At 29.7% G+C, this 26,762-nt stretch overlaps 1 protein-coding gene and 1 pseudogene across 1 annotated transcript; both read left to right on the forward strand.

Annotated features, from left to right (window-relative positions):
- The first annotated feature begins 228 nt into the window (after window positions 1–228).
- The window catches only part of LOC116109751, a 72,768-nt pseudogene continuing 46,234 nt past the window's right edge, over window positions 229–26,762 (forward strand).
- Window positions 19,981–25,783, forward strand: LOC116109853 (serine carboxypeptidase-like 2). Its single transcript, XM_031396095.1, is given in 15 exon segments — window positions 19,981–20,298; window positions 20,390–20,535; window positions 22,062–22,135; window positions 22,453–22,500; window positions 22,503–22,577; window positions 23,330–23,432; window positions 23,602–23,639; window positions 23,740–23,841; window positions 24,268–24,354; window positions 24,439–24,600; window positions 24,767–24,838; window positions 24,920–25,038; window positions 25,211–25,324; window positions 25,421–25,475; window positions 25,572–25,783. Coding segments are annotated over 15 exon segments (1,398 nt in total). The 5' UTR covers window positions 19,981–20,179; the 3' UTR covers window positions 25,656–25,783.

Below are 26,762 nucleotides of genomic sequence, written 5' to 3' on the forward strand. Positions count from 1 at the left end.
TTATTAAAAAGGCGTAGAGTTGTTCAATTCGCAATTTATTAGGGTATTATTTATTTATTTATTTTTTAATGGTGTTTATGTTGGGGTTTTAGTGTTTTTCTTTTAGATTTTTGTGTTCGGTTGCCGAGAAAGTTGGGAGACTGGAAATAAAATCGTGATGGAAACCAAGGGAGCTTACTTTTTTTTCTTTTAGATTTTTGTGTTTGTATGTTTTTTTAGGTTATTATAATGGCCTTCTTCGGTAAGTTTGGGATTATACTTAGGCAGACAGCTAGCAGGCAGATTACCGGTGAAATATCTGCATCAAAACCCTCCATCTACCGAGCAATACGATGCATGTCATCTTCAAAACTTTTTGTTGGAGGTGTGTCCAGCTATTTTGAGCCGTTATACCGTGGTTCTTTTTTCTTTTGGTGGTTTTTCAATTGAGAATTTTCAACTTGTTTTTTGTTGCAGGACTTTCATATAGCTGTGATGACCAAAGTGTAAGAGAAGCATTCAGTAAATATAGTCATGTTACTGAAGATGAGTACTTAGCCGATGTTATATACTTATGTTGTGGGTATAATTAAACTGTTCCTAACACTAACTTGAGAATTTATCGGATGGAAGGAGGGAGGGAAATTTTTGAACCATGCAATTGAAGTTCATAGCTTTTTCTCATTTCAGCTAGAGGGACTTTGCATCACGAGACTGGTAGATCCAGAGCATTTTGTTACATACAGATCTAAAAAGGAGGCCTCTAGTGCCATCCAGGCCTTGGATGGACAGGTGACATTACTTGTTTCTTTTTTCTATGTTGGGAGATGTAATTAATTTCTAATTGCTCGTATTGGGATGATGTAGCTTCCATTTGTATTGTGATAATTGAATTCAACCAGACATTTTAATGGTTTGTGATTTTAGGACTAGAATAACTATTATTTTGGTGATTGCCATAGTTTAAGCAGTAGTGTAAGCAGTTTGCTGTGCTTTCATGAATGTCATTGGATACATTTATTAGGGATAAGGGCAATGTATTGTAGTTAACAAAATCTACTATGTTACCTGATCATTTCTACTGCCCTTTGCAAGGAGGACGTAGGATTTGTTTTTTAATTGCTTGGATTTTGATCAATTATTGTGTACTTAGAATTTTAAGTACCTAGGAGATGGACTTTGACCGTTTAAATATAATAGATTTTTGAAATATCAAATGGTTATATATGGATTTTTATTGTTGTAAAAGCTGATCTAACATTCTATTGCTAGGGCTAATAGTGTTTTGTTCATGCACATGCTTCTACCATATCAAGGTCATTCTTAATAGCTGACCTAACTATTAATTGCTAGAGCTACAATATTTTTGTTTCATAACACGCATGCCATTTTCTAGATTTTCTAGATTTTATTTATTTATTAATGGTTTATTGCACCCTCTGATTTAACCATCACAAGAAATATCTTTTGGTTTCAAGTGCATTTTTGTAATTTTCTTCAAAATTTATTATTGTTACAGGATCTTCATGGCCGTCGTGTATGTGTGAAGGCTTGTAGACCTCTTGGTGGTAATTTTATAGCTTTAGGTGGTTATGAAGGTACTACTGCTAGTTTTTGTGGTAGTGCTGCCACGGCTTATGGTGGATTTGATGGATGTAGGTGGGTTACTTACGAAAATGGTGTTGTCAGATTTATCGACGAGAGCGAGTGATCTTTTAACTTAGCCAAAAGGGCATGATATGATATGTTTTAAAAATGACAACAGTTGAATTTGTATCCATCCCGTATTGATAATTAGTGAATTGTTTTTTGTTCTAATTTTTAGCCCTTATGTATGGACCATTTATCATTTGTGTTGACTTTATTTATTGTATGAAAAGTAGTTTTATGTATTATCTGTGAGAAACAATATGAACAAGAGTATTTTAGAAAATAATTATAGTTGAAGATTCACTTCTTTGTTTTTGCTTGTATTTTTGAAACGTTCACTATAAACCTTACAGCACTCTGATGGCCATTAAATTTGATGTGCTAGCTAGAAATAGAGGCTACTTCTTGGTAGAATAATCTCTTTGAAATCAAATGTCGTTCTTCAGTGCAGGCAATTTTCGGTACACCCATTTTCAAGCTTTGTCCAATTATCCTTCGAATTTGCTAAAAAGTTCGAAGATAGATGATGATGATGAAAATAACGATTGTTTAATGTAGGGAATTGACGGATGCCTGTTTTCAAGCTTTTAACACTTTGATTGAACTCAAATTTCGTGAGAAAGCTAGAAACAAAGGCTACTTCAATGTTGAATAATAACTTTGAAATTAGATGATGGTCGAAAATAACGATTTTCCAGGTAAGGGACTTTTGACATGGTCGTTTTCAAGCTTGCAGCACTCTCATTGTGTGAAAATTTTGTGAGCGAGACTAAGTCATGGTAATATACTCTCATCGAAATTGAACCAGAATCGAAATTGAACCCATTTCAAGCCTGTAGCACTCCGATTGTCCTTAAATATTGCGAGTGAGTCATCATGCTTAACTTAACGGGTGTTAGATTGTGTTGAAATATAAGGTGTTTCAGATGTACACTTAGTAAAGTTATGGTTGGCTCTGGATTCTCATATGCCAAAAGTTGGCAAGGATTCAACATGACTGATACAATTTCAGCAGCTCAAACCTATTCTTTTCTGTGAAAGGTGAGTTCAATTTGTTTTATCAAATGAATAATCGCATATCAAAATAGCTTTATGATTAAAAAATCGAATCAGATTTTAATATTTGAAACTCCTTTATGCGAAACATCTTTCAATGGTTAGAATATTAATAGTTGATAATAATTCTCTTTTCAAACTTTTTATTTTTAATAAAGAGTACATTAACTACAAATGAATTCACATTTACAAATCAAAAGATAAAAATATTTGTATCAAGTAAAAAATTCCTATTTGGTTTTTTAATTCTAGCTAAATTTAATTTTATAGAATAGTTTATTTTTAATTAGTTATAAAACGTAAATGAATTCGATCTAGACCTCTGTATAGCCGTAATTCCAAAGAGACTGAACTAGTTGAACAAGTCATTATCCACATATATAAATCAACCAATCACATAATATTAAGCATTGCTATGAATTGATAGATTAATGATTTATATAGAAAATCTATATTTGTTTTCAACTATTATTCTCAGCAAGTCTCTATCTGTCTCTTTTTAATTTTTTTTGTTCTTTTGATGGGTATTGATGCCAGGATCGAGCCGATAATGAATCTCAAAGTACATAAAATCAATTAAATAAATTAATGATCCATTTACATGTAGCAAATTTCAGTGCCTAGATTTCTTCAGTTTTATCAACTTATAAATATTATCACAGGAGTATGTGCTTGGGAACCCAGTTACGGATGAAAACAAAGACAAAAATTCAAGAATTCAGTTCGCTTACCTAAAGGCCCTTATCACCCATGAAATCTACGAGGTGAGAATCCTTCAAACATATATATTTCTTTTATATCAACACAGTTATTTAGTATCATAAATTATCTCAGCAATTTTTTTTAATAAAAATTATGTATCAGGGCCACTGGGCTAGACACATAATTATCATGACTCATATGACAATTCATTAAAAAAACTCTTTATACGCGTAGAAGGACTAAAATTACATATATGGCTTAAGTTATTATACAAAAATTTGAGCCACTAATTCTTAGTCTTTAATTCAATGTAATCTAATAGACTTGGATAAGAAATTAAAGTATTAGTTATTTTTAATACCAACAAAGTAATTTTCAAGCCATTGAGTTATTATAAAGTAACGATCATAAATTTATGTCACAAATTAATGTTAAAACATACTGCAAATGATTATCACATATCAACATGAACACACAATTGCATTAATTCAAGGGTCTTAGATAAATTCTGTTATCCAACAATGCTTTTATTTTATTGTTTTCAGTCAGCCAAAACATATTGCAAGGGCGAGTATGTAAATGTAGATCCAAGTAATGGTTTATGTAAACTGTATCTTCAAAATGTCACAGAAGTGAGTAGAATAACATTACTTTCAACTTTTAATAAAGTCGTGTTCGTATTTAGAAAGATTGAACTTTTACGAATTCAATTTGCAGTGCACTCAAAATTTATATATCGCCAACATATTGGAACCTGGATGTAGTAGCTTGCCACCAAAAGCACAATAGCATGGAAGCATGAGCCACGAGTGTTAGGCCAAATTTAGTTATGATTCTATGCTTTTTTTCCACTCTTCCATTTTGTTGATGAACGTAAGGACAAGAATGCCTAAATGTAATTCCATGAGTCTGTATATAGCTTGAAAAGGACCTAAACTCTCCTTCCCAATCTGTTTGAAGACATTTTAATTTTCCATCTAGCCACCTTTCAACAAGACAATGAAAATGAGAAAAGGCAGTAAAGGCTTCAAACTTCAATTTTAAAGGATAAATCCACACAAATCTATTATAATCATCCACAAACAACACATAATACTTTTATCCTTTGGATGAGTACACTAGTGCAGGGTCCCATAAATCATAGTAAACCAACTCAAGAGGGCCTGTAGTCTTGGAATGTGACACAGGAAAAGAAGCTTGCTTTAGTTTTCCAAACTAACATGCTTCGCAAAATGGCATTTTATTTCCAAAGTTCCACAAACATGTACTTTGTTCATTACATATTTCAGTGTTTTCTCCTGTGGGTGTCCTAGTCTAACATGCCACAGCTTTGTTCTACTAAGCTTAACATTTGAAGCAACACGACTACTACAATGGTTTTGACTATTATGATTTATTGAACCACCAGGGTTATCTTTACTTATTTGTGAAATGTTTAACAAATTCTTGGCTATATAAGGCACACATAACATTCTCTTAAGATGTAATATTCGACAAAAATCAAAAGAGGATAGAAAAGTAGTTTCACCTATGTGTGTGATAGAAACTGTTTGACCATTGCCAACTTGGATCTGTGAGCCTCCATGATAATTGTTTTTCACGACTAAATTACTTGGTTCAACAATCATATGGTTAGTTGCATCTGAGTCCACATACCAAGTTTGGTCAATTAGCACTTGTGGTGTGGCAATTGGTACCTTAAAAGGTGAACCTAAGTAACCACTGCCTTGAACTAGAGAGACAGATTTGAAAGTGTTGTTTGCAGGAGATCCAGACTAATAATTCATAGATTGTTGATGTGGTACAAGTTGTTGATATATATGCTGATGTGGTACAGGCTGTTGATACATCACAGATTGCTAAGGTAGGCTAGCTCCAGTAGCACCAGAATAGCCTTGATTAAAAACCGTAGGACCATATTCTTGCATTGATTGTCCAGAAAACACATTTGTTGCCATTAGAGCTTGAGCAAACTCATTTGGTTGACTTTGAAATTGACTCTGTGGTGAACCAAGACCAGCAAAGTTTTGATTGTGATTCATGATGCCTTGAAAATCATGATCAAATCTATGATAGCACTGAATGGCAGAATGTCCCCCTTTTCCACAAACTTAACATATAGGCCGAGGCTTAAAATAGTCGAGACAAATTCTAAGAACTTGAAGAAGGTATTTGTAAGCTTACCTAAGCATAAAAACCTAATAAAAACAAAAGAAAACTTTAGAAATATTCAAAGTACTTTCAAGGATAATATTAGGCTTAGAAACAAATTGCATTGGAAAAGTGTTTACATAGAAAATATTCAGCCAATGCAAATGGGCAGGTGGTCAATAAGAAACTTTATGGTTTCAACTTTATGAAAAGTTTATTCCACTTCTCTTAGGACCACTAACCAAACGTTCCAACTCATTAAGTAATAAATTGACAAGTGTTATGGACTACAACAAATATCTCATAAAGAGAATAATGACAACTCATGTGAATATTGAAATACAATACGTGTTTAACCAAAATATCTATTAGATGCTTTGTGGACACTTAGACTTTTGACGTGCTCATATGATATAACATAAAAATAACTTGATTGAAAGTGGTTACCTTGACAGAGTGTCCTCACACTGGAAATTAAACAAAGTGATTGTGCAGAGGTAAAATAGAGTCATGACCTCAGAGATCAGTGTTCTCACATTGAGTTCATAATTTGACAAAATAACTTACAAACTTGTTATCAAAGAACTAATATTTTTTTGCCCTTTTCTCATTGTGCTTGATTAGAAATCTTAAATATGCATCTTTTAAGTTTTTGTAATAATTTTTTTTATTTATTTTTTTATTTATTATTATTATTTTTTTTTTTATGTTGATAAGAAGTTTTTGTAATAAGTTTTAGAAAGAATATGTGGTTTATGTGATAATAAGTTTTAGTAAGTTTTTGTTGTTCATGTGATAATAAGTTTTTGTAACCTAAACCTGTTATCATTGTGCATTAGGGGTGAGCAGGGTAGCGGGTAGAACCAGAAAGGGGGTAAGAACCGGAACCGGAACCGGAACCTACCAGAACCTGCACTGTGCGGGTAGGTTCCGGTTCCAATTTTTTGGAACCGCTACTGTGCGGTTCCGTTCGGTTCTTACCCCGGAGGAACCGGAACCGGAACCGGAACCGTAAAAAGGGTACCCGTTGGAACCGTTGGAACTGTTTGGAACCTGTTTGGAACCTGTTTTGGAACCTGTTTGGAACCTGTTTTGGAACCTGTTTGGAACCGTTTGGAACTGTTTTGGAACCTATATTGGAACCTGTTTTTGGAACCTATTTAGAACCTATTTGGAACCTGGACTATAATGAAATATTTGTGAAATGTAAATAATGGGGGAGTTTCTATTTTACATATAAAAAAATTTAAAATAGAAAAAGTTAATTTTTAGAAAACCTAATTAAATAAATATACGAATACAATTATACTATTACATAAATTACACCATATTAAAAGCTTTAATAATTATAATACATTAATATTAAAGTTTGATCAATTAAGTGAATAATTGGAATTATGATCCAATTAAAGTGTTTTTACATTTTTAATGTTATTAAAGAATTATTTTGAATAAAATATTATATTGATTGAGTAATAATTATTAGTTATTTACTTCAATTATCAAGTTCTAAGATATATAATAAATTAGTAATTAATTAATATATTGATAAATTGATAAACATTAATAAATTTAATTACTAGTTAAATATCATACTTAACAATTATAACATTACATTATAGTTAAATGATTACTTAATTAATTATAATTTTATAACATTACTTAATTGATTTATAGTATAATTAATTATAGCATTACATTAATGAATACTACTTAATTAATTGACTTTATTATAAACATTAGTACAAAATTAATTAAATGATTAAAAAATTAATTAATTATAATATTACATTAAAATTAGTATGATTATTTAATAGTTAATTCACTATAACAATACATTATAGTATGATATATAATTATATTTAACATACATAATTAATATTACTAATGATTATGAGTTATGATATTATGTTTAAACATTAGTAATTACTAATTTGCTACAAAAAATTAACACAATCTTAATTAAATGATAAGAAATTTAATTAATTAAACATTACCTATAAACATTCATTATAAACATAATTAAACATTACATTATAGTTAAATAATTACGCAATAATTATAATATTATTATATTACATTATATATTATGACACTTACTAATTATAGCATTACAAGTTAAATGTTATATAATTACATAATTAGTATGAATTTAAACATTACATTAAAAACATTAGTAATTTACTATTATATATTATTATATTCTAATTAAACGATTAAAAATTTAATAATTATAACCTACCTTATTATTTATAATATAATTACTTAATCAATTATAACATCTATTATAAACATTAGTATATTAATCAAATGATTTGAAATTATTATTATAATATTAAATTATAGATTTATGATGATTATTTAATTCATTATAACATTACATTATAAATATTATGTATGATCATATAATTATATAACATACAAATTAAATAATTACTTAATTAATATGAGTTATGATTTATATTTAAACATTAGTAATTACTAATTCTAATAACATTAGCACAATACTTAATTGAATGTAGAAATCAATTATATAACATTATCTTATAAACATTTCATTATAAACATTAATTAAGCATTACATTATAGTAAATAATTACTCAATTAAATTATAATATTAATATACATTATATTATGTACTTACTTAATTATAGCATTATACAGTTAAATGATTACATAATTACTTAATTAGTTATGAATTTATAACATTATATTATAAACATTAGTAATTTACTATACTATACATTACTTAATTAAACGATTAAAAATTTAATTAATTATAACATTACTTTATATATTTGTATATGATACTTAATCAATTATAACATTCCATTATAACATTAGTATATAATTAAATGATTTGAAATTTAATTAATTATAATATTAAATTATAGATTTGTAGTATGATTACTTAATTTCATATAATAATTATACTGTTAAGTATGATCATATTATTAATATAACATTACATAATAAATAATTACTTAATTGATTATGAGTTATGATATATATTTTAAACATTAGTAATTACTAATTTACTACATAACATTAGCACAATACTTAATTAATGATAAGAAATTTAATAATTATAACATATCTATAAACATTAAAAGCATTACATTATAGTTAAATAATTAATCAATTAAATATAATATTATTATATTACATTATATTATGATCACTACTTAATTATAGCATTATATAGTTAAATGATTACATAATTACTTAATTAGTTATGAATTATAACATTACATTAATAATTTGTTATGATTACTTAATCAATTATAACATTCCATTATAAACCTTAGTATATTAATAAATGATTTAAAATTTAATTAATTATAATTTAATTATAAGATTTGTAGTATGATACTTAATTATTATAACATCATTATAATGTATAGTATGATCATATATTAATATAACATTACATAATTAAATATTACTTAATTGTTATGAGTTATGATATATATTTTAAACATTAGTATAAATTTACATAAACATTAGCACAAACTTAATTAAATGATAAGAAATTTAATTAATAAACATTACCTTATAAAACATTAATTAAGCATTACATATAGTTAAATAATTACTCATTAAATTATATATTATTATATTACATTATATTAAATCACTTACATTATAGCATTATATAGTTAAATGATTGCATATACTTAATTAGTATGAATTTATAACATTACATTATAACATTGTAATTTACTATACTATTACATTACTTATTAAACGATTAAAAATTTAATTATTAAACATTACTTTAATATTTGTAATATGATACTTAACAATTATAACATTCCATTATAAACATTAGTATAATTAAATGATTTGAATTTAATTAATTATAATATTAATTATAGATTTGTAGTATGATTACTTAATTCATTATAACATTACATTATAATGTTATAGTAGATCATATTAATAATACATTACAAATTAAATATACTTAATTGATTATGAGTTATGATATATATTTAAACATTAGTAATTACTAATTACTACATAAACATTAGCACAATACTTAATAAAGATAGAAAATTAATTAATTATAACATTACCTTATAAACATTAATTAAGCATTCATTATAGTTAAATAATTACTCAATATATTATAATATTATATATTAATTTATATTATAATCACTTACTTAATTATAGCATTATATAGTTAAATGATGCATAATTACTTAATTAGTTAGAATTTATAACAATTTAAAACATTAGTAATTTACTATACTATTACATTACTTAAAAACGATTAAAAATTTAATTAATTATAACATTACTTTATATTTGTAATATGATTACTTAATTATATTATAACATCTATTTAAACATTAGTATATTAATTAAATGATTTGAAATTTAATTAATTATTATTAAATATAGATTTGCAGTTGATTACTTAATCATTATAACATTAACATTATAACTTATTAATGTTATGATCTATAATTAATAAACATTACATAATTAAATATTACTTATGATTATGACATATATATAACATAGTAATTACTAATTTGCAACTATTTAATCGAATTATTATAATTTTATTAATATAACATTTATTATAAATTTATGGTATGATTATTTAATTAATTATAACATTCTATATAAACAATATTATAATACTTAATTAAATGATAACAATTAATTAATTTATATTACATTATAATTAAATAATATATTACTTAATTAATTAAACATTACAATTTACATGTAGTATGATCACTTAATTAATTATAACATTACAATTACATTGTAGTATGATTACTTATTATTATAACATTACTTGTTTCTAATATTAAATTTACTAAATTATATTTGGATATATAAAATACCCAATTAACCAATTATAACATTAAATTAATAAATTTATAAACATTAATAATTTATTAACTTATCAAATAGACCCCTGGCAAATGGCAAGTTAGTATTAGTATTAAGAATGTTGTTGTTTTAAATGGTTTGGTGAAGTTATTTTATGTGAATTGTGATGAATAAGTTGGTATTTTGGTTTTGATTGACGAATTTATTGTGAATTGTGATGAATTGATTGAATTCAAGCGTTGCTTGAGATTACAGGTTATGAGTTACATGGACACAAATGAATGAATAACGAAAATTTGTTAGGGGTGTTTGTAAACTTATAAGGTGGTTGTTATTTTTTAACAATAGGAGGGTAATTGATTTTTTACAGGGTACCTGGAAAGGAACCGGAACCTGCATTTTAGGTTCCGGTTCCTGGAATTGAAGAACCTGTACTGTGCGGTTCGGTTCGGGTCCTTTTTTTGGGAACCTGTACTGTGCGGTTCGGTTCCGGTTCCCGGAAAAGTGCAGGGTACCGGAACCGTCACCCCTAGTTGCATCTTTTGGTTAACTTCAATGCATATTTGCTTGAGTTCAAGGAGAAAAACAAGGAAAAAGAGAGCATTGAGGTTTTGAAAAAATCTTATGTATTTATTTAATGCAAGTCAATAGTGTTTTTTCCATTTTTGTGCTTTGTGGTCCTTGGATCATGTTTGTATTTGTTTGTACTTGTACCAAGTTTTGAGTTATGACAAAATATTGGCTTGAATCATACATAAGAAGTTTGACAACATTCTTTCTTTGTCTAAATAAAACTGAGAGGCTTGTCGCTACCTTCAAAAAAGTATTTGAAAGGCAACTCTAAGAACTAGATTTTAAGCAAAAAAACCTTTGGCTTCGTTTGGTTGGATTTTGGGATACTACTTTTAGTATTCCCAAAAAAGTTAAACAGTAAAATACCCAAAAAATCACAATATTATTCAACTTATCAACATTTTTTAAACCCTAAATTTGTTAATTCAATTAAATACCCCTAAATTTTTTAATGTTTTGTTACGGCGACTCCGCAACCCTCCGGCGGGGTGGTGCGGCTGCCGTATTTGAGGGTGGATTGGGGGTGTTTTTGTTAACTTTTAATGTTTTATTATAAGGGGTGTTTTGTAAAAAAATAAATATAGGGGGTATTTTACTAATTTGTAAATCCTACATCGTAATACCCACCCAATTCAACTTTTTTCAAAAAACTTTTCTCAAAAACACAAAATTGTGAACCAAACGGAGCCCTTAAAATTGCCTAAGAGGAGGACCAAGAACTTTGTAGGCTAGTATCTCTTTAATTAACAAAAAAATTTGTCGCCATACTTCTAACTATAAAACTATTAGACCTTGATATTTGACAATTCTATTAATGGTTATGCACAACCTTTTTCTCTATACAAAATTGTTAATAAAAAAGGCATGTCCAGATAATAAAGTAGCAACCTTGCAATATCAAGTGTGATTCTCACAGTTGTCAATTGTTTCGGTGCTTATTTTCTTTTCAAGAATAGATGAAGATCTCCCTGCAACAAGAAAAAAAGATTTGAAAATGGTTTATACTTTGTTTAACAATAAACATGTGATTGTCTTACAAACATGAGAGAAGCAATAAAAAAAACATCAAGGCACCACAAACCACAAACATCTAGGGACCACAAATCACAAAAAAAATCAAGGAACCACAAATCACGTAACTTATAATATTTTACAACTTATAATTTATTTGATACAACAAAATGATAGGTTATTTTATTTTATTTTATTTTCTATAGAACCAAGAGATTGAGATGGAAGAAACTAGAGAATGTCAAGAATTTGTGAAAAATTATGCCTATGTTTTTTCTACTAAACATAAACAATAATCAACAACAAACAATCTAATTATAAAATATACAGTCACATAATTCATTGTCATCTCATTAACATAAAGATATTATCACTAAATCATTCAATTTGATTTATGAATAACATTATCTCTTAATATCATTCAATTATTTCTTGATAGCAATATTGCTAGTAATAATAATAACGACATTTAGCATAGTAATGGAAATGATCATCTTCAAATGAATATTTCTTTTTCAGCAAAGAGTGCAGAAACAACTGAGAAACAATGACTGCAAGTCTGCAAAGAACCCTAAAAAAAAGGGAAAATCTTGAAACAAAGGAAAAAAAGGTGAAAGTGGGTCCACCCTTGAAACATCTTATACCTTTCTCCACCTTTCTAGTCAGCATTCAGATCATTATCACCACTCCAATAAATATGAATTCATTCAAAATAAGACATTGCAGCAGCCCACCACCGAATAAACTCAAAACTACTGTCTTCAAATGAATATATTTATGTTCTCATAAACAAAAGCCTAATATATCATTTACTTGTATAAGCTTCTAAATTAAAATTTAAAAATTAAGTTAACAAGATCACAATTTTAATTAAATATTTTCTTTCTTGCAGATACAAACTGAGAAACTCTAAAAAGATGGTTATATGAAATTTTTCAGTATACACTAAACTATTACTCAAATCTAAAATTCTCAGTGAATAATACAAGTAGAACAATAGTGAATCTCAATTTTATTGGAAGAATATATCAACAAAATATCAATTGAATAGAAAAAATTAGAGATTTAGGATTAGGGACATTACCTTTTGATAAATTGATAAAAAATAATGTCTGCTGAGACTTGGAAGGAGAGTTAGGTGAGAGAGATTTGAGAATTTGGAGCACCATGAGAGAAAGAGGCAAGAGAGGTTTTGGGTTTGTTCAACATTCAAGTTTTTGTTTTGCCTTATTGTTCTGGTAAGTCCCAAAATTAAAAACAAAATTGAAACTTACCATGGAGGCTATTCCATTTTCAAAATCTCAAAATTCTATAAGAGCAAATTTAAATAAATATAAATCTAAATCTTAAATCTGAACATTTTTAAAAATTGAGTGGGGGCCGTGGTCCCCACTCATCATTCATTAAATCTATCCCTGCCTCCAATTATTCACATTCCAATCATGAACGCGACTGCGGCCCCCACTCATCATTCATTAAATCTACACCTGCCTCCAATTATTCACATTCCAATCATGAACGCGACTGCCAGCCACAATTTAAGGCACCATGACACCAGTCAAAACATGGCCACGCAGCCAAGAGATTCTTTCATTCATTCATGGAGGTTGAGGCTATATAAATCCCCCCAAGGGGAGAAGGGTAAGGGTGAGCAAGCAATCCCTAAGGGAATGTCACACAAACACTATCTTTTATCTCCAAATTGCTATTTTCGTGATCTAATAACTGAGTTAAGCATTGGAAGGAAACAAGTCGGTAAAATCCATCGATGCCCCCCAATGAGAGTAAATATTGTTAGAGTGATTGTAAAGTCATCAAGGATCTCTCAATTTAAGTGACTCTTCCATTAGCGTATCTCTCAAGCAATAGAGCTGTCGAAATCATTTTTTCCCACAATTATATACTATTTGAAATATTAAATGAGAATATTTTTAGAATATTATATTTCTAATAACGAAATCATACATTAATTAGGTGAATAAGGTTAAAAGAAGAGTTATGGTATTGGCACCCTAATTACTTATTAGATCCTTAATATCATGTTTCTCCTAATTCCAATTTTAGCAATTCTAAATAGGGTAGAGAGAAAAAAAAAAACATGATATTAGGGATCTAATAAGATTGAATATTGGCACCCTACTTATTATCTTATTAGATCCCTAATTTCATGGTATTGGCACAAAATTTGTTGTCTTTCAAAATCCAACGTTAGTTTGAGATTGTGTTTGCTTATTCCATTCTTTATTCAATATTCGAATATTCAATGTCGGTTAAAATAAAATAAAAAATTTAATTCAAAATAGGGTAAAAAAAGGTAATTTCATTAGATTCCCTGTCCCAAGAATTAGAATTCCTTATAAATTTTAAAGGAATCCTTTACCCATGTTTTTATGGAATTTATTATTTATAGGATTTGACAGACTATTCGCAAGTGTACGAAATCACGCAGGTAGTATAGTTCGAGTAAACGAGTGTCGAATCCCAAGAGAACTACCTACCAAATACCAAACTAGTATATTTTATTGTTATTTGATAAAACAAAATTTTAAGAATAGTTTAATGAAAAATAAAACAAACTAAACACTAAACAAAAATAGAATTGTATTAATACTCTGGTAAAAAGATCAATATAACGACTAAACCTAGGGCATAGATTTCACACCTATTTAATCATATGCATTGACAATTATTGCTAATCTGATTAAACTTATTTTAAAGGTCAAACTCCCTAATATTCCATTAAATTTTTCTCGAACAATTAGAGAATTAACCCTTAAGTAATAACCTAAAATATCTCTAAGTTTGATTTAGAAGCTAAGAGATTATTAAGTTCTACGGAATTTACAAGAGTCTCACGGATCGTAGTAACCTATCTTTCTCATTCTCTCAATCTATGGTTTTATTACCTTAGACTAATCATGTTTCATCTCTCGATCTCAACCCAACCCATGATATCATTCAACTCTCAGATCCATAAGAATTGAAAGCATTAAACACAACAATAAAACTTAGAATTAATGTTCAATTTAAATTAACAACAATAATGTCAACACATATTCATAAATTGAGCTACATCTTTAGCCCTAGAAAAGGAGTTTAGTTCATAATTGCAATAATAAAAACAACCATCATATTCAATAACATGAGTTCAAGAAAGAAAAATATAAAAAACTTCTCTAATTGGCGAATGAGAACTGCAAGAATTCCGATCTCCAAAATAGTAGTTGTCCTTTCTACTTCTCTAATCCACAAAAAAACTAAATAAAGACCCTTATTTATAGTGCTAAGGTTTAGAGGTTAATTAGGAAAGAATTAAATGTCTTAAACCATTCAAATTCTGACTAGGAAAAATACAATAATCTAAACAAGCCTGTGATCCATCGTTGCGGCGATAGAAACAATCGCTACGACGATCGTTCTTTCTGTCCCATGAGTTTAGAATCTTCAGAATATGACAAAGTCATGAACACAAACTTTGTAGCTCTCTAAATAAGCTTTCCAACGCCATAAGAATCATCGAATTTAGAATTCTACAGCTCAAGTTATGATCGAAACATCGAAATATGCTCATCTTGACAAATTTCCAGGTTTTACGTCTCATCTTCAATGCGTCACATCGTTCTCCTTTCAACTTCAATTCTTTCACCGTTTATTCCTCCTCATCATAAATTCCATCAACATTATTCTTCTTCATTCAAATATCATTTTTAACCTAAAAATACTCAAAATACATCCGTGATCCCATAAAAGGTATTTATAAAGTAATTAACTCAAATTTCACAAATTAAACACATTTTTCCACAAATAATCTAATTGAATCACTAGAAAAATATGTATTTTCAAACTCTTATTAAGATTCTCATTCTTTACTCAATTCTTAAAAGTAAACATAACTTGAGAATTTTCACCACAAAACCTTCGACAAAAATTATTTAAGAAATAGATCGGAGGAGGATAATGTTCCTATGATGTTGTAGTAATCGGTACAATTAAATAAGGCCCCCAAATTGTTTCTCTTTCACAAATTTGGCTTTTTTAAGGCCGTTAATTGTTGTTAACAAGTGTTACAAAATGACTCAATTCATTGATTCATACTTATCTCTTTTTATTTGTCTCTTGTCCTCTTGATTGCCTAAAGGCATTAGATGAGATCATTGTATACATAACATAAAAGAGATGAATTACACGGCTGGAAAAGAGAATGCTTCAAACTTGATGAAAAGTTCTTTCCAACTATCAATCTAGTCCTCATATTCTATAATCCCCCACTTCGATCCTTTCACATATCTCTTATCAATTCGTCTATTACTCGTTAATTATTATATATCATACATCAATTTTTAATGTAAATTTAGAATAACACTTTCTCATTAATTTGTTCGCCTTAAGCATTAAAGGGTCACACCACAAAACTCATTGGTGGCTCCTAATAATGAATCTTATGTTGACAAATCATCTTCAGCATTACAAGTTTTTAAGAGAGTCTTTCATAATTGAGGAACTGTCTCAAGTATCTTTTCGAGAGTGATGCTAATAATTTATGAGAAAATATATCAGTTTTTTTATGAATTATTTAAATGTAAGATATTATTAGTCATAATATATATAAAACTAACTATAGAGTGTTTAAATTAATATAATATTAATAATTTATGTTGTAAATATATGAACTAAATTTATTCACTTTTAATTGCGATTAAATGAAGATGGAACTAAAATATATCCGGCCACATTAACATACTCTTGTCACATTCTCTTATAAACAATCTAAATATCGTTCAAAATTTATTTTAAGGAAATAGTTCAATCCAACTGAATAATTGTGGCTCTTGAACATGATCTAAAAATATCAATGTGTTGTAACATGTTTTTCTTTGATTTTCTTGCAAATAAAATCTAATGTTAAAATCAATTTTTTGTTACACTTGGCAAAAACAATATATTATAGTCACCAGGAGATGAGACTGTGGAAGAACAATCTGAGATTGTATAGATTCTAGCCTATGTATAGAATGCATCTTGATTGGTATCATAAGCTTTTAGGGAGCATATTTAATGTTGCTCCAGGTTATCTTATGGAGAAGGGTGGTATTCCAGATTCTAGTTTCAGGCTGGCATATTTTCAGCATCTGAATATGAAGGTTAAAGTTGTGGTAGTTTATGGAGACGTTGCTCCTAGAGAAATAGACAGCCATACTTGAGCTTCTGCTTTCAATATATATAGTGGGCTGTAGTTTTAATATGTTTGTTGTTTGGGTCTCTTGGGCTCTAGGTTTTGTCTCAGCCTGGGCTGATGTGGTCTATGGCTTATGTATCGTACATTACTGTGAATAATCTGTTTTCTTGTGTTTAGTTTTCGGCTTCCTTTAAATCTTGGGCCTGTCCAAGATTTAGTGGCAGGGGTTTTTTCCTGCTTGATTGTATTCATTCATTCTTTTATATAATTACCTTTTTACGCAAAATATATATATTATCAACAAAAATGGAAATATTTTATTTGTCAATATTATTCATCACGAAAAATGAAAATCAGGCCTTAGCATTGTTGAAAGTTAGTTATCAACTTCTGTTCTCTAATTGAATGAAATTCAACATCAACTACTTATCTTTATCACAATCGTCAAAACTAAGTCAGGCTGGTGGGTTTGAATAGTAGAGCTGCTGCCGACTAATGATTAAGAAAGAAATGTAAACATTATAAAAAAAATTAAAATTAAAATAAAAAACTAATGAGTTTTACAAATATTATTTAAAAAAATAGGAATATTTGTAAATTTTTCTGAATTTGTAACATAAAGAAATTACTGCAAAAATATAACCCTTGTTGATTTTTTTTTTTTTTTTAAACTTTATTTATCATCTCAACAAGATTAAAATAAATTTAATTTATTAGGTGACTACTCTATATTCCAACTTCATTTAGGTTTCTTTTCCTGTTAACCAAAATATCAAGCTTCACTTAAGCAAAAGTTTCAAACAGTAGAAAACGCAGTTCACGCTTCTTATCATCTACCAACGGCATGCAAGTGAGAAATACAAGTTGCACTACAAGTTGCAAAACAGAGCACAAGCTAGCCTTATCCTTAATTAACAGCATGCAAGTGGGAATACAAGTTGCAACAACAAAATATAAGTCGGCCTATCACTAACTAACAGCATACAAGTGAGTAGCAAAACAGAGTACAAGTTGGCCTGCAAGTGGAGACGCAAGTTGCAGATCAAACGCATGGCATTTAGTTAGTTGTTAATGATCAAACGGTGTGTAGACGTAAAAATCTACCTGTACGGAAGGGGGGTCTGATCCCGTGAGGTTGATGCCACTAGCGATCCGCTGCACCTACACACGTAGAGAAACACACGCGTGAAGTGAACGGGAAACACCGGGGTGGTGTTTGCTGTAGGCACTCTGACGCTCAAGTTAGCAAGGCTGAGAGAGGCTAATATAGTGAGGGCTAGGGAGTAAAGATTACCGGAAGTCTAGTCGGGGACTGTGACTATGGCGGTGATGTGAAGCTCTCAAGTCAGAGCTCTCAGTATGAAAGTGTAATGTCGTGTCCTTTGTGAGAGGGCTGGCCTCTGCTTATATAGTGACTATTTGGTCTCCCAATCCTAGCAGAAGTAGGAGTCCTAGTGTGACTCTGATGCAAACTCTAGAAGAATCAGGGCCGTGGTAAGCTGTCTTACCAGTGTCCGGATAGGAAGATGATTCTGATTAGGAGAGTAACTCTGAGTAGGAAAGTGATCAGAAATAGGAAGGTGACCTTGAATGGGAGATTGATCAAGAGTAGGAAAATATTCTGAGGGGGCTGTGGGCTCTGGATTCGCCCATGGGCCTGGGAAATGGGTTGGGATTAGGAGGCTCGTGCCCAAGTGGTTTGGGCCGACTATACCTTGTACCGAAAGGGCCTAATCCGGTTGGGTCATATCGGGATTGGGCCTGGCTTCTTCTTCAGTGTCGGGCCCGTTTTCTTATTTGGCCCAAGGACGATTTTTGGCCCTAACACGGTAGAGAAGAAAGTTTGCATGTATAAATATTGTAGTAGCTACTGTTCACGTAGAAAAAGTGATGTATTAAGAAATATGAAAAGTGTCTAGCGCACTGTTCTTCTTCTCACAGTTTATTTTTTGCAGTCGTCTTTTTCCTTTCTCTCTCTACTATGTAAGTTTTTTTTTCACTCAAATAAAACATATATTTTAAATGATAGATTATTATATTAAGTATTTTTTTTTAATTAATGTAATCTCCTTATACCATCAAGATGACAAAATTAATAATATTTTAATATTTATATTTAAAAATAATATTTCAATCCTCCCAAAAATAAATTTGCAATTCCTCTACCCTCTAATGAGATTCCAAAATTTTCAAAAAAACTTCTGTCTGCAGGCTTCACCTAAAAATTCTTTTGAAAAATATGAAATATTGTAATAAAATAGAGAGTAAAAATATTAATTTTTTTTTAATGTTTTTTCTATTTCAAATTTCCAGCTATATATATAATTATCCATTTTTTTGTTTTCTGTAATAAAAAGTTGATGTATAGATGAATAAATATTACACATTAACAGTGGCATCCAAGTACATTAATTAAGAAAACAAAGTTCAAAGAAAAGAGAATAACATGCGGAATTAATAAGATAATATGTCTTAACTTTATCAAAATGTCATTACGAAAGAATATCTTCCATTGGCTATTGTTATAAGAGTCTACCTTTCTCTAATTTGATCCACAAAGAGGAATTCCTTTTTAATCTTACCTCCTAATGCTTATTAAAAGAAATATACATTTATATGAAGAAAAAAAAAAATATCTTTTTTTTCACTTATTTATTGTTGGGTTTAATTATCTTACTGTTCCCACGTCAACAATGCGTAAATATGTATTAAATGCAAAGTGGCTCAATTATTAAGAAATAGATTGAAACGAGGATAATATTCCATTTTGCTGGATTACTGGGTACAAACTATTGAATTGAGACAACGATTTTTCATACATTGAAAGTTAGATGTAACCATTCTTGAATGGCAAAAGCTATCTACTGGAGACGCCGGTCAAAGCTATCCAAATTATTCTTTTGTTTCCAGCTATATCCTCTGCAAGCATAAAAATGCATATAATAATTCTCCTACTTGTGCTCACTAACGTTGTTGCTTCAGTGTGTGAAGCTTGATCGTTAAAACCCTGCGAGGCTTTCCATAAAAATGCATATAATTATTCTTCTACTTGTGCTTACTAAAGTTGTTGCTTCACACTCATCGATCTCGATCGTTAAAACCCTGCCAGGCTTTCCTGGTAATCTCCCATTCAAACTCGAAACTGGGTGAGTTTTAGTTTCTTTATTTTCTTTTCTATTAATCTGATCATCATCAAGAGTTAACATATATGTAACTTACTCATGTTTTGAACTGAAGTTATATCGGGGTGGGCGATTTGGATAATGAACAGTTATTCTACTACTTCATTGAATCTGAAAGGAGTCCCGAAGATGATCCTCTTATGCTTTGGCTCACCGGAGGCCCTGGTTGTTCTGCCTTTTCTGCCCTTGTCTATGAGATTGGTATTTTTCTTTTTCTTTTTCTCTTTTAACTTGGAATATGTTACTTTCGGTAGATTAAAGTACAAAAAGAAAAAAGAAACTCGCAAGTGAGTTATAAAACAGGAGTGATTAGGACGATAATTATGATTATCTTTTCAACCAGGTTCAAATCAAATTGGACAAGTTTATGATTTCGTTGTAGCTGCAGGTTGAAAAAAAATGAGAGATAGAGATTGACAAGAAAGTATCCTATAAAGTGTAAGAAAATGAAGGAAAATGAGAGGGGAAAATTCGCCCTTTTTTTTTCCTCTTTTAAATGAGAAACTCTCTAAAAGTTCATTCTTGAGGTTTGGCCTAACAAACACTTGGGCCTAATAGAAATTTTTAATAATATTTTAGTCTCTATTAGTAAGATGAAAATACCTTTACACTGTTTAATAGATGAAAGTTTCATCACCTGATGACCATAATGTTGCTAAAAAGTTTTACCAAACTCAATTACTTAGACCAAACATCATGGACTAAATTGTATTTGTCCTCATTTGAATTGAAAAAGACCTTATTCAAACAAGTAGGCCAAAACTCAAAACTATTATCTTAATTAACCAGTGCTAAATCTCAGATTAGTAACTTCTACAAAGTTTAGCAAATAAATTTCTAACATTTGATAATTAGTTTTACAATAATTCCCACTTAAATAAATGAATATTATTTTATAGATTTTTTAAATAATTACTTTTTATTGTCTATCAAATAACCATAAAAGTAGTAGGGAACTTTTATAGTATTGGCATTGAAATGATTAGGAGTGTTCAAAAGAACCGGTTGGAACCAGAACCGGAGGGTACCCTGGGTTTGATTCTGGTTCTTACCCAGAACCAGTTGTCAATGGGTAGGTTCCGGTTCCAAATTTTTTGAACCGTTACTGTGCGGTTCCGGTTCCGATTCCTATAGTTAGGAACCGGAATCAGAACCAGGAACCGAGACTAATATAAAATAAAATTAAAGATTAGGGGGTTAATAAAAACTTTTATAGAAAAAGTAATGTGAATACATTTATATTTATATTTCATAACATTTAAAGTAAGTTAGTTTGACTTTTGAGAATCTACCTTTACAAAGTAATGGAGTTTATAATTTTGAATTTATAATTTGTAATTTTATTTTTGTTAATAAGTGCCGGGTGGGGGGGTATTTGTAAGATTTTAAGGATTTTTTTGCCATTTTAAAAACTTTTGGGGGGTCATGAATTTTACAGGGTACCTAGAACCGGAACCGGAACCGTTGTTACAAGTTCTGGCTTTAGGTATCTAGGAACCGGAACCGATGGTTCCGGTTCTAGTTCCAAATTTCAAGGAACCGTCGGTTCCGGTTCCGGTTTCGGTTCTGGTTCCTTCAAAAAGTGCAAGGTACCCGAAACCGAACACCCCTAGAAATGATAGTCGTATTGGCATTGACACCAGATGATGAGAATGAACAATCTTCACACCACGACTACGATGGAACTGGAAATTTGGCTTTGCTTACTTTATAATCCTTCATTGTAGGTCCATTGTCATTTAACTACCAAAAATCCAGGGACTTTCCAACGTTTGTGTTGAATCCATATTCGTGGACGAATGTAGATTAATTCACTTTCTCATATATATATATATATATATAAATATATAATATATATATATATATATATATAATTATAATATGTTAACATATTGATAATCTTATAAGATGTTTGTACAAAGTAATATAGTAAAAAGTGAAAAAAAAAAAGTGAATATAAATTCGATCTTATCATATTACTATTCTATTCATTTTTTGTTACATCATTTTATATAAAAAATTTGTAAAATTTCTTTATACATGTAGTTTTACTTTATTTTATTTAATTATAAATAAAACTCCTTTGATCATCCTCGTCTTAATTATTGTTAAATTCAGGTTGCCAACATAATATTTTTAGACGCACCGGTTGGCTCTGCATTCTCATAAGTGCCAAAAGTTGGCAAGGATTCAACATGACTGATACAATTTCAGCAGCACAAACCTATTCTTTTCTGAGAAAGGTGAGTTCAATTTGTTTTATCAAATGAATAATCGCATATCAAAATAGCTTTATGATTAAAAAATCGAAGTTCCTAGCTAACTATTCATTATTCAGATTTTAATATTTGAAACTCCTTTATGTGAAACATCTTTCAATGGTTAGAACATTAATAGTTGATTATAATTCTCTTTTTAAACATTTTATGCTTGTTATTTTTAATAAAGAGTACATTAACTACAAATGAATTCACATTTACAAATCAACAGATAAAAATCTTTGTATCAAGTGAAAAATTCTTATTTGGTTTTTTAAATCTAGCTAAATTTAATTTGATAAAATAATTTATTTTTAATTAGTTGTAAAATGTAAATGAATTCGATCTAGACCTCTGTATAATCGTAATTCCAAAGAGACTGAACTAGTTGAACAAGTAATTATCCACATATATAAATTAATCAATCACATAATATTAAGCATTGTGATTAATTGATAGATTAATGAGAATTAATTTATATAGACAATTTGTTTTTTTTTTTTTTTTCATCTACCGGATCAACATATTCTAAGCTTTAAGTGTATAAGACTGATTTTATTTTAAATTTTAAGTTGTAATTCACTATGGACTGTGGTCAGTAGGCTAGAATAACAATATCCTTTAGATGGACTGTTTAGGATTTACGTTATTTTTTTAACTTAAAAAATATACATTACAATATTTTAATACAGTAACAGTTTATTTTATTTGTATATTTATTAATGAGTTGTTTGCAGTGGCTTAGCAATCATCCCAAATTCCTCAAGAATCAACTCTATATTGCTGGAGATTCTTACTCGGGCAAAATTGTTCCAATGATTGTTCAGGAAATATCTGATGGTAATTTATGTGCTGAAATCCAGCCCCTGGGCCCTGATTTGTTCCCTCTTTGCTTTACTAAGACACATTTTTGTTTTACTATATATTTGGTTTCAACTATTATTCTCAGCAAGTCTCTATCTGTCTCTTTTTAATTAATTAATTTTCTATTTTTTCGTTCTTATTATAGGTATTGATGCCAGGATCGAGCCGATAATGAATCTCAAAGTACATAAAATCAATTAAATAAATTAATGATCCATTGACATGTAGCAAATTTCAGTGCCTAGATTTCTTCAGTTTTATCAACTTATAAATATTATCACAGGGGTATGTGCTTGGGAACCCGGTTACGGATGAAAACAAAGACAAAAATTCAAGAATTCAGTTCGCTTACCTAAAGGCACTCATCACCTATGAAATCTACGAGGTGAGAATCCTTCAAACATATATATTTCTTTTTTTAATAAAAATTATGTGTCAAGGCCAGATACATAGTTATCATGACTCATATGACAATTCATAAAAAAAAAACTCTTTATGCGTGTAGAAGGACTAAAATTATAAAAATGGCTTAGGTTATTGTACACAAATTTGTGCCACAAATTCTTAGTCTTTAATTCAATGTAATCTGATAGACTTGGATAAGAAGTTAAAGTATTAGTTATTTTTAATGCCAACAGAGTAATTTTCAAGCCATTGAGTTATTATAAAGTAATGGTCATAAATTTATGTTAAAACATATTGCAAATGATTACAACATATCAACATGAACACACTAGTAATTAATTGTATTAATTGGAGGGTCTTAAATAAATTCTGTTATCCAACAATGCCTTTATTTTATTGTTTTCAGTCAGCCAAAACATATTGCAAGGGCGAGTATACAAATGTAGACCCAAGTAATGGTTTATGTAAACTGTATCTTCAAAATGTCACAGAGGTAAGTAGAACAACATTACTATAATCTTTTAATAAAATCGTGTTCGTATTCGAAAGATTGAACTTTTACGAATTCAATTTGCAGTGCACTGAAAACTTAAATATCGCCAACATATTGGAACCTGCATGTAGTATGTATACATCACCTAAACCGAAGCTATTGACTTGGGATCGCTCCATACTCATGGAACAAGATTTCTCAGATTTTCTCCTTTCGCCAACTCAACCTCCAACTTCCTGGTGTCGGGTAATGAATTATACATCACTTGGCTATGTTGAACTACAACAGGAAAGTGTATATGTGAAGAGATGTCCACGCATTGCGTATGCATTAGTTGTTGAAATGCACAAAATTTTATAGCTATTTCAACAAATCAACAATATAACTCATGAGCTGTTCTTTATGATTATAGGTTTATAATTACTACTACTCATACGAATGGGCAAATGATAAAACTGTTCAAAGAGCTCTTGGAGTTCGAGAGGTATGTTGTCTGTGAGATAAGTAGCATCCAAAATTGTGAAATTATTTTGCTAATGAAATACATAAAAGGAATGATTAGCAGGGAACTATAAAGGACTGGGCAAGATGCAATCAAACCATATTATACACCAAAGATGTACCCAGTAGTCTTTATTATCATCGAAACCTAATCAAGAGAGGTTATCGAGTTCTGATTTACAGGTAAGTGGATAAATTTTTTACCATTATTTACCGTTTGCAGTATTTGCGAACATATGTATATATAATGAAAAAATATCAAACAATTGCGGAAACATTGGGATCACTCTCCTTTTTTAAGTGCCTTTCATTTTTGTTATGAGTAGAGGTAGAGCTAAACTTTCTTAATATACAGCGGGGATCTTGACATGGCAATTCCATACGTGGGAACGGAAACATGGATCAAGTCACTAAATTTGACAGTTGAGAGGGGTTGGCAACCATGGTCTGTTGAAGGCCAAGTTGCAGGGTAATTGGTTAATTTATATTTTTCATACAAAAACTTTCATTAATTAATCAGCTTTAGACAGTTGATGAATTTATCTCATGATTAATTCTTTTGTAGATACTGGATGCAGTACGCAGAAGGCATTTATAGTTTGACATATGCCACAGTGAAGGCAAGAATAATTTTCCAAATCGAATATATTAATATCTGAATAAGCTAACTAATTTAAGGGGGTAATTAATTCCGCAGTATTGTTTGTTTTGAGTAGGGAGGAGGTCATACCGCTCCAGAGTTCAAGCCTAAAGAATGTCTGGCCATGATCAGCAGGTGGTTAGCCTTATACCCTCTCTGACCTACGTTTCTGTATTCAAGAATTTTCAACCTATCTATCTACAGCATCAACATCAATGTCTGTGATGTTTGGAACCTTTGGACATGTACTTTCTTTCTTTAGTTTAATCGTTTTAGTTTCTTTGGATATGTTTTATTATCTTATTTTTCATTAATTATAATTGTATTATTTATTTATTAGCAACATAATATGTATGCCTGAGGGTCTGTAAGCTCGCGACGTTAGAATACTGCAGTGCATTTATACAGTTAGTTTAGTTAGTTACAAGTAGTGCGGTTATCTTACAGCTATAGTTAATTGAAGGTTGGTTAGTTTTTCACAGTTAGTTGCTGCAGTATATAAGTGTAAAGAAGTCAATGTTGATCGAATGAATAATAAAAAGAAGTACTTCGTGTTATTTTTTTCTATCTTTTTTCTTTTTTTAAGTAAACAAAGAGTTTCCATATTTATGAATTATGACCAGTCTCTCTAAATAGTTTTTTAGGGCAGAAATTGGAAAGGCTATTGTTCTAGAAATTGTCAAACTGCTATCTCCAAGGTGAAGGCCATAACCTATAAATACTTCAATTGCTGCCATCCTACGGTAACCTTAACCCTACAGTCTCCTGGACATGACAACCGAATAGAACAAAACTGCATAGACAACTATATTTTGAAGATAACAAACATGTTCTCTACTTCACTTTGTAGTATCTCAAGATTTTTCTCTGCATGATAGAATGAAGGACAAAAGTGGAATTTCTCTTAACGTGAATTGTAAAACGATGTCGTTTCCTTTAGCATGCAATACTTGCTTATAAGCTTCACGTGTACTCTGTTTCAGTTAGTTAGAGAAAAAGAATCATTTTTCAGCTTTTCTGTTTTGTTCTCTGTTTTACTTTTCTCTGCACTTTCGTTTTCTTGAACTTGTAGAAGAAGATTTCTCTTCATCCTTTCATGGTATCAGAGCCCTAGACACACGTCTTTGGCAAAGATTTGATCCTGTGCTATTTTTCGACTGGTTTTCTTGTCAATTTCAAGTCTCTGTTTGAGAAAACTTCTCTGTGAAAAACAGATGGGAAGACCCGTTCAAGTGGAGAATCCGATTACACGCCAACACTTCCTTCC

Source organism: Pistacia vera, unplaced genomic scaffold, assembly GCF_008641045.1.
Source record: "Pistacia vera cultivar Batoury unplaced genomic scaffold, PisVer_v2 Contig59, whole genome shotgun sequence".
Taxonomy (NCBI): Eukaryota; Viridiplantae; Streptophyta; class Magnoliopsida; order Sapindales; family Anacardiaceae; genus Pistacia; species Pistacia vera.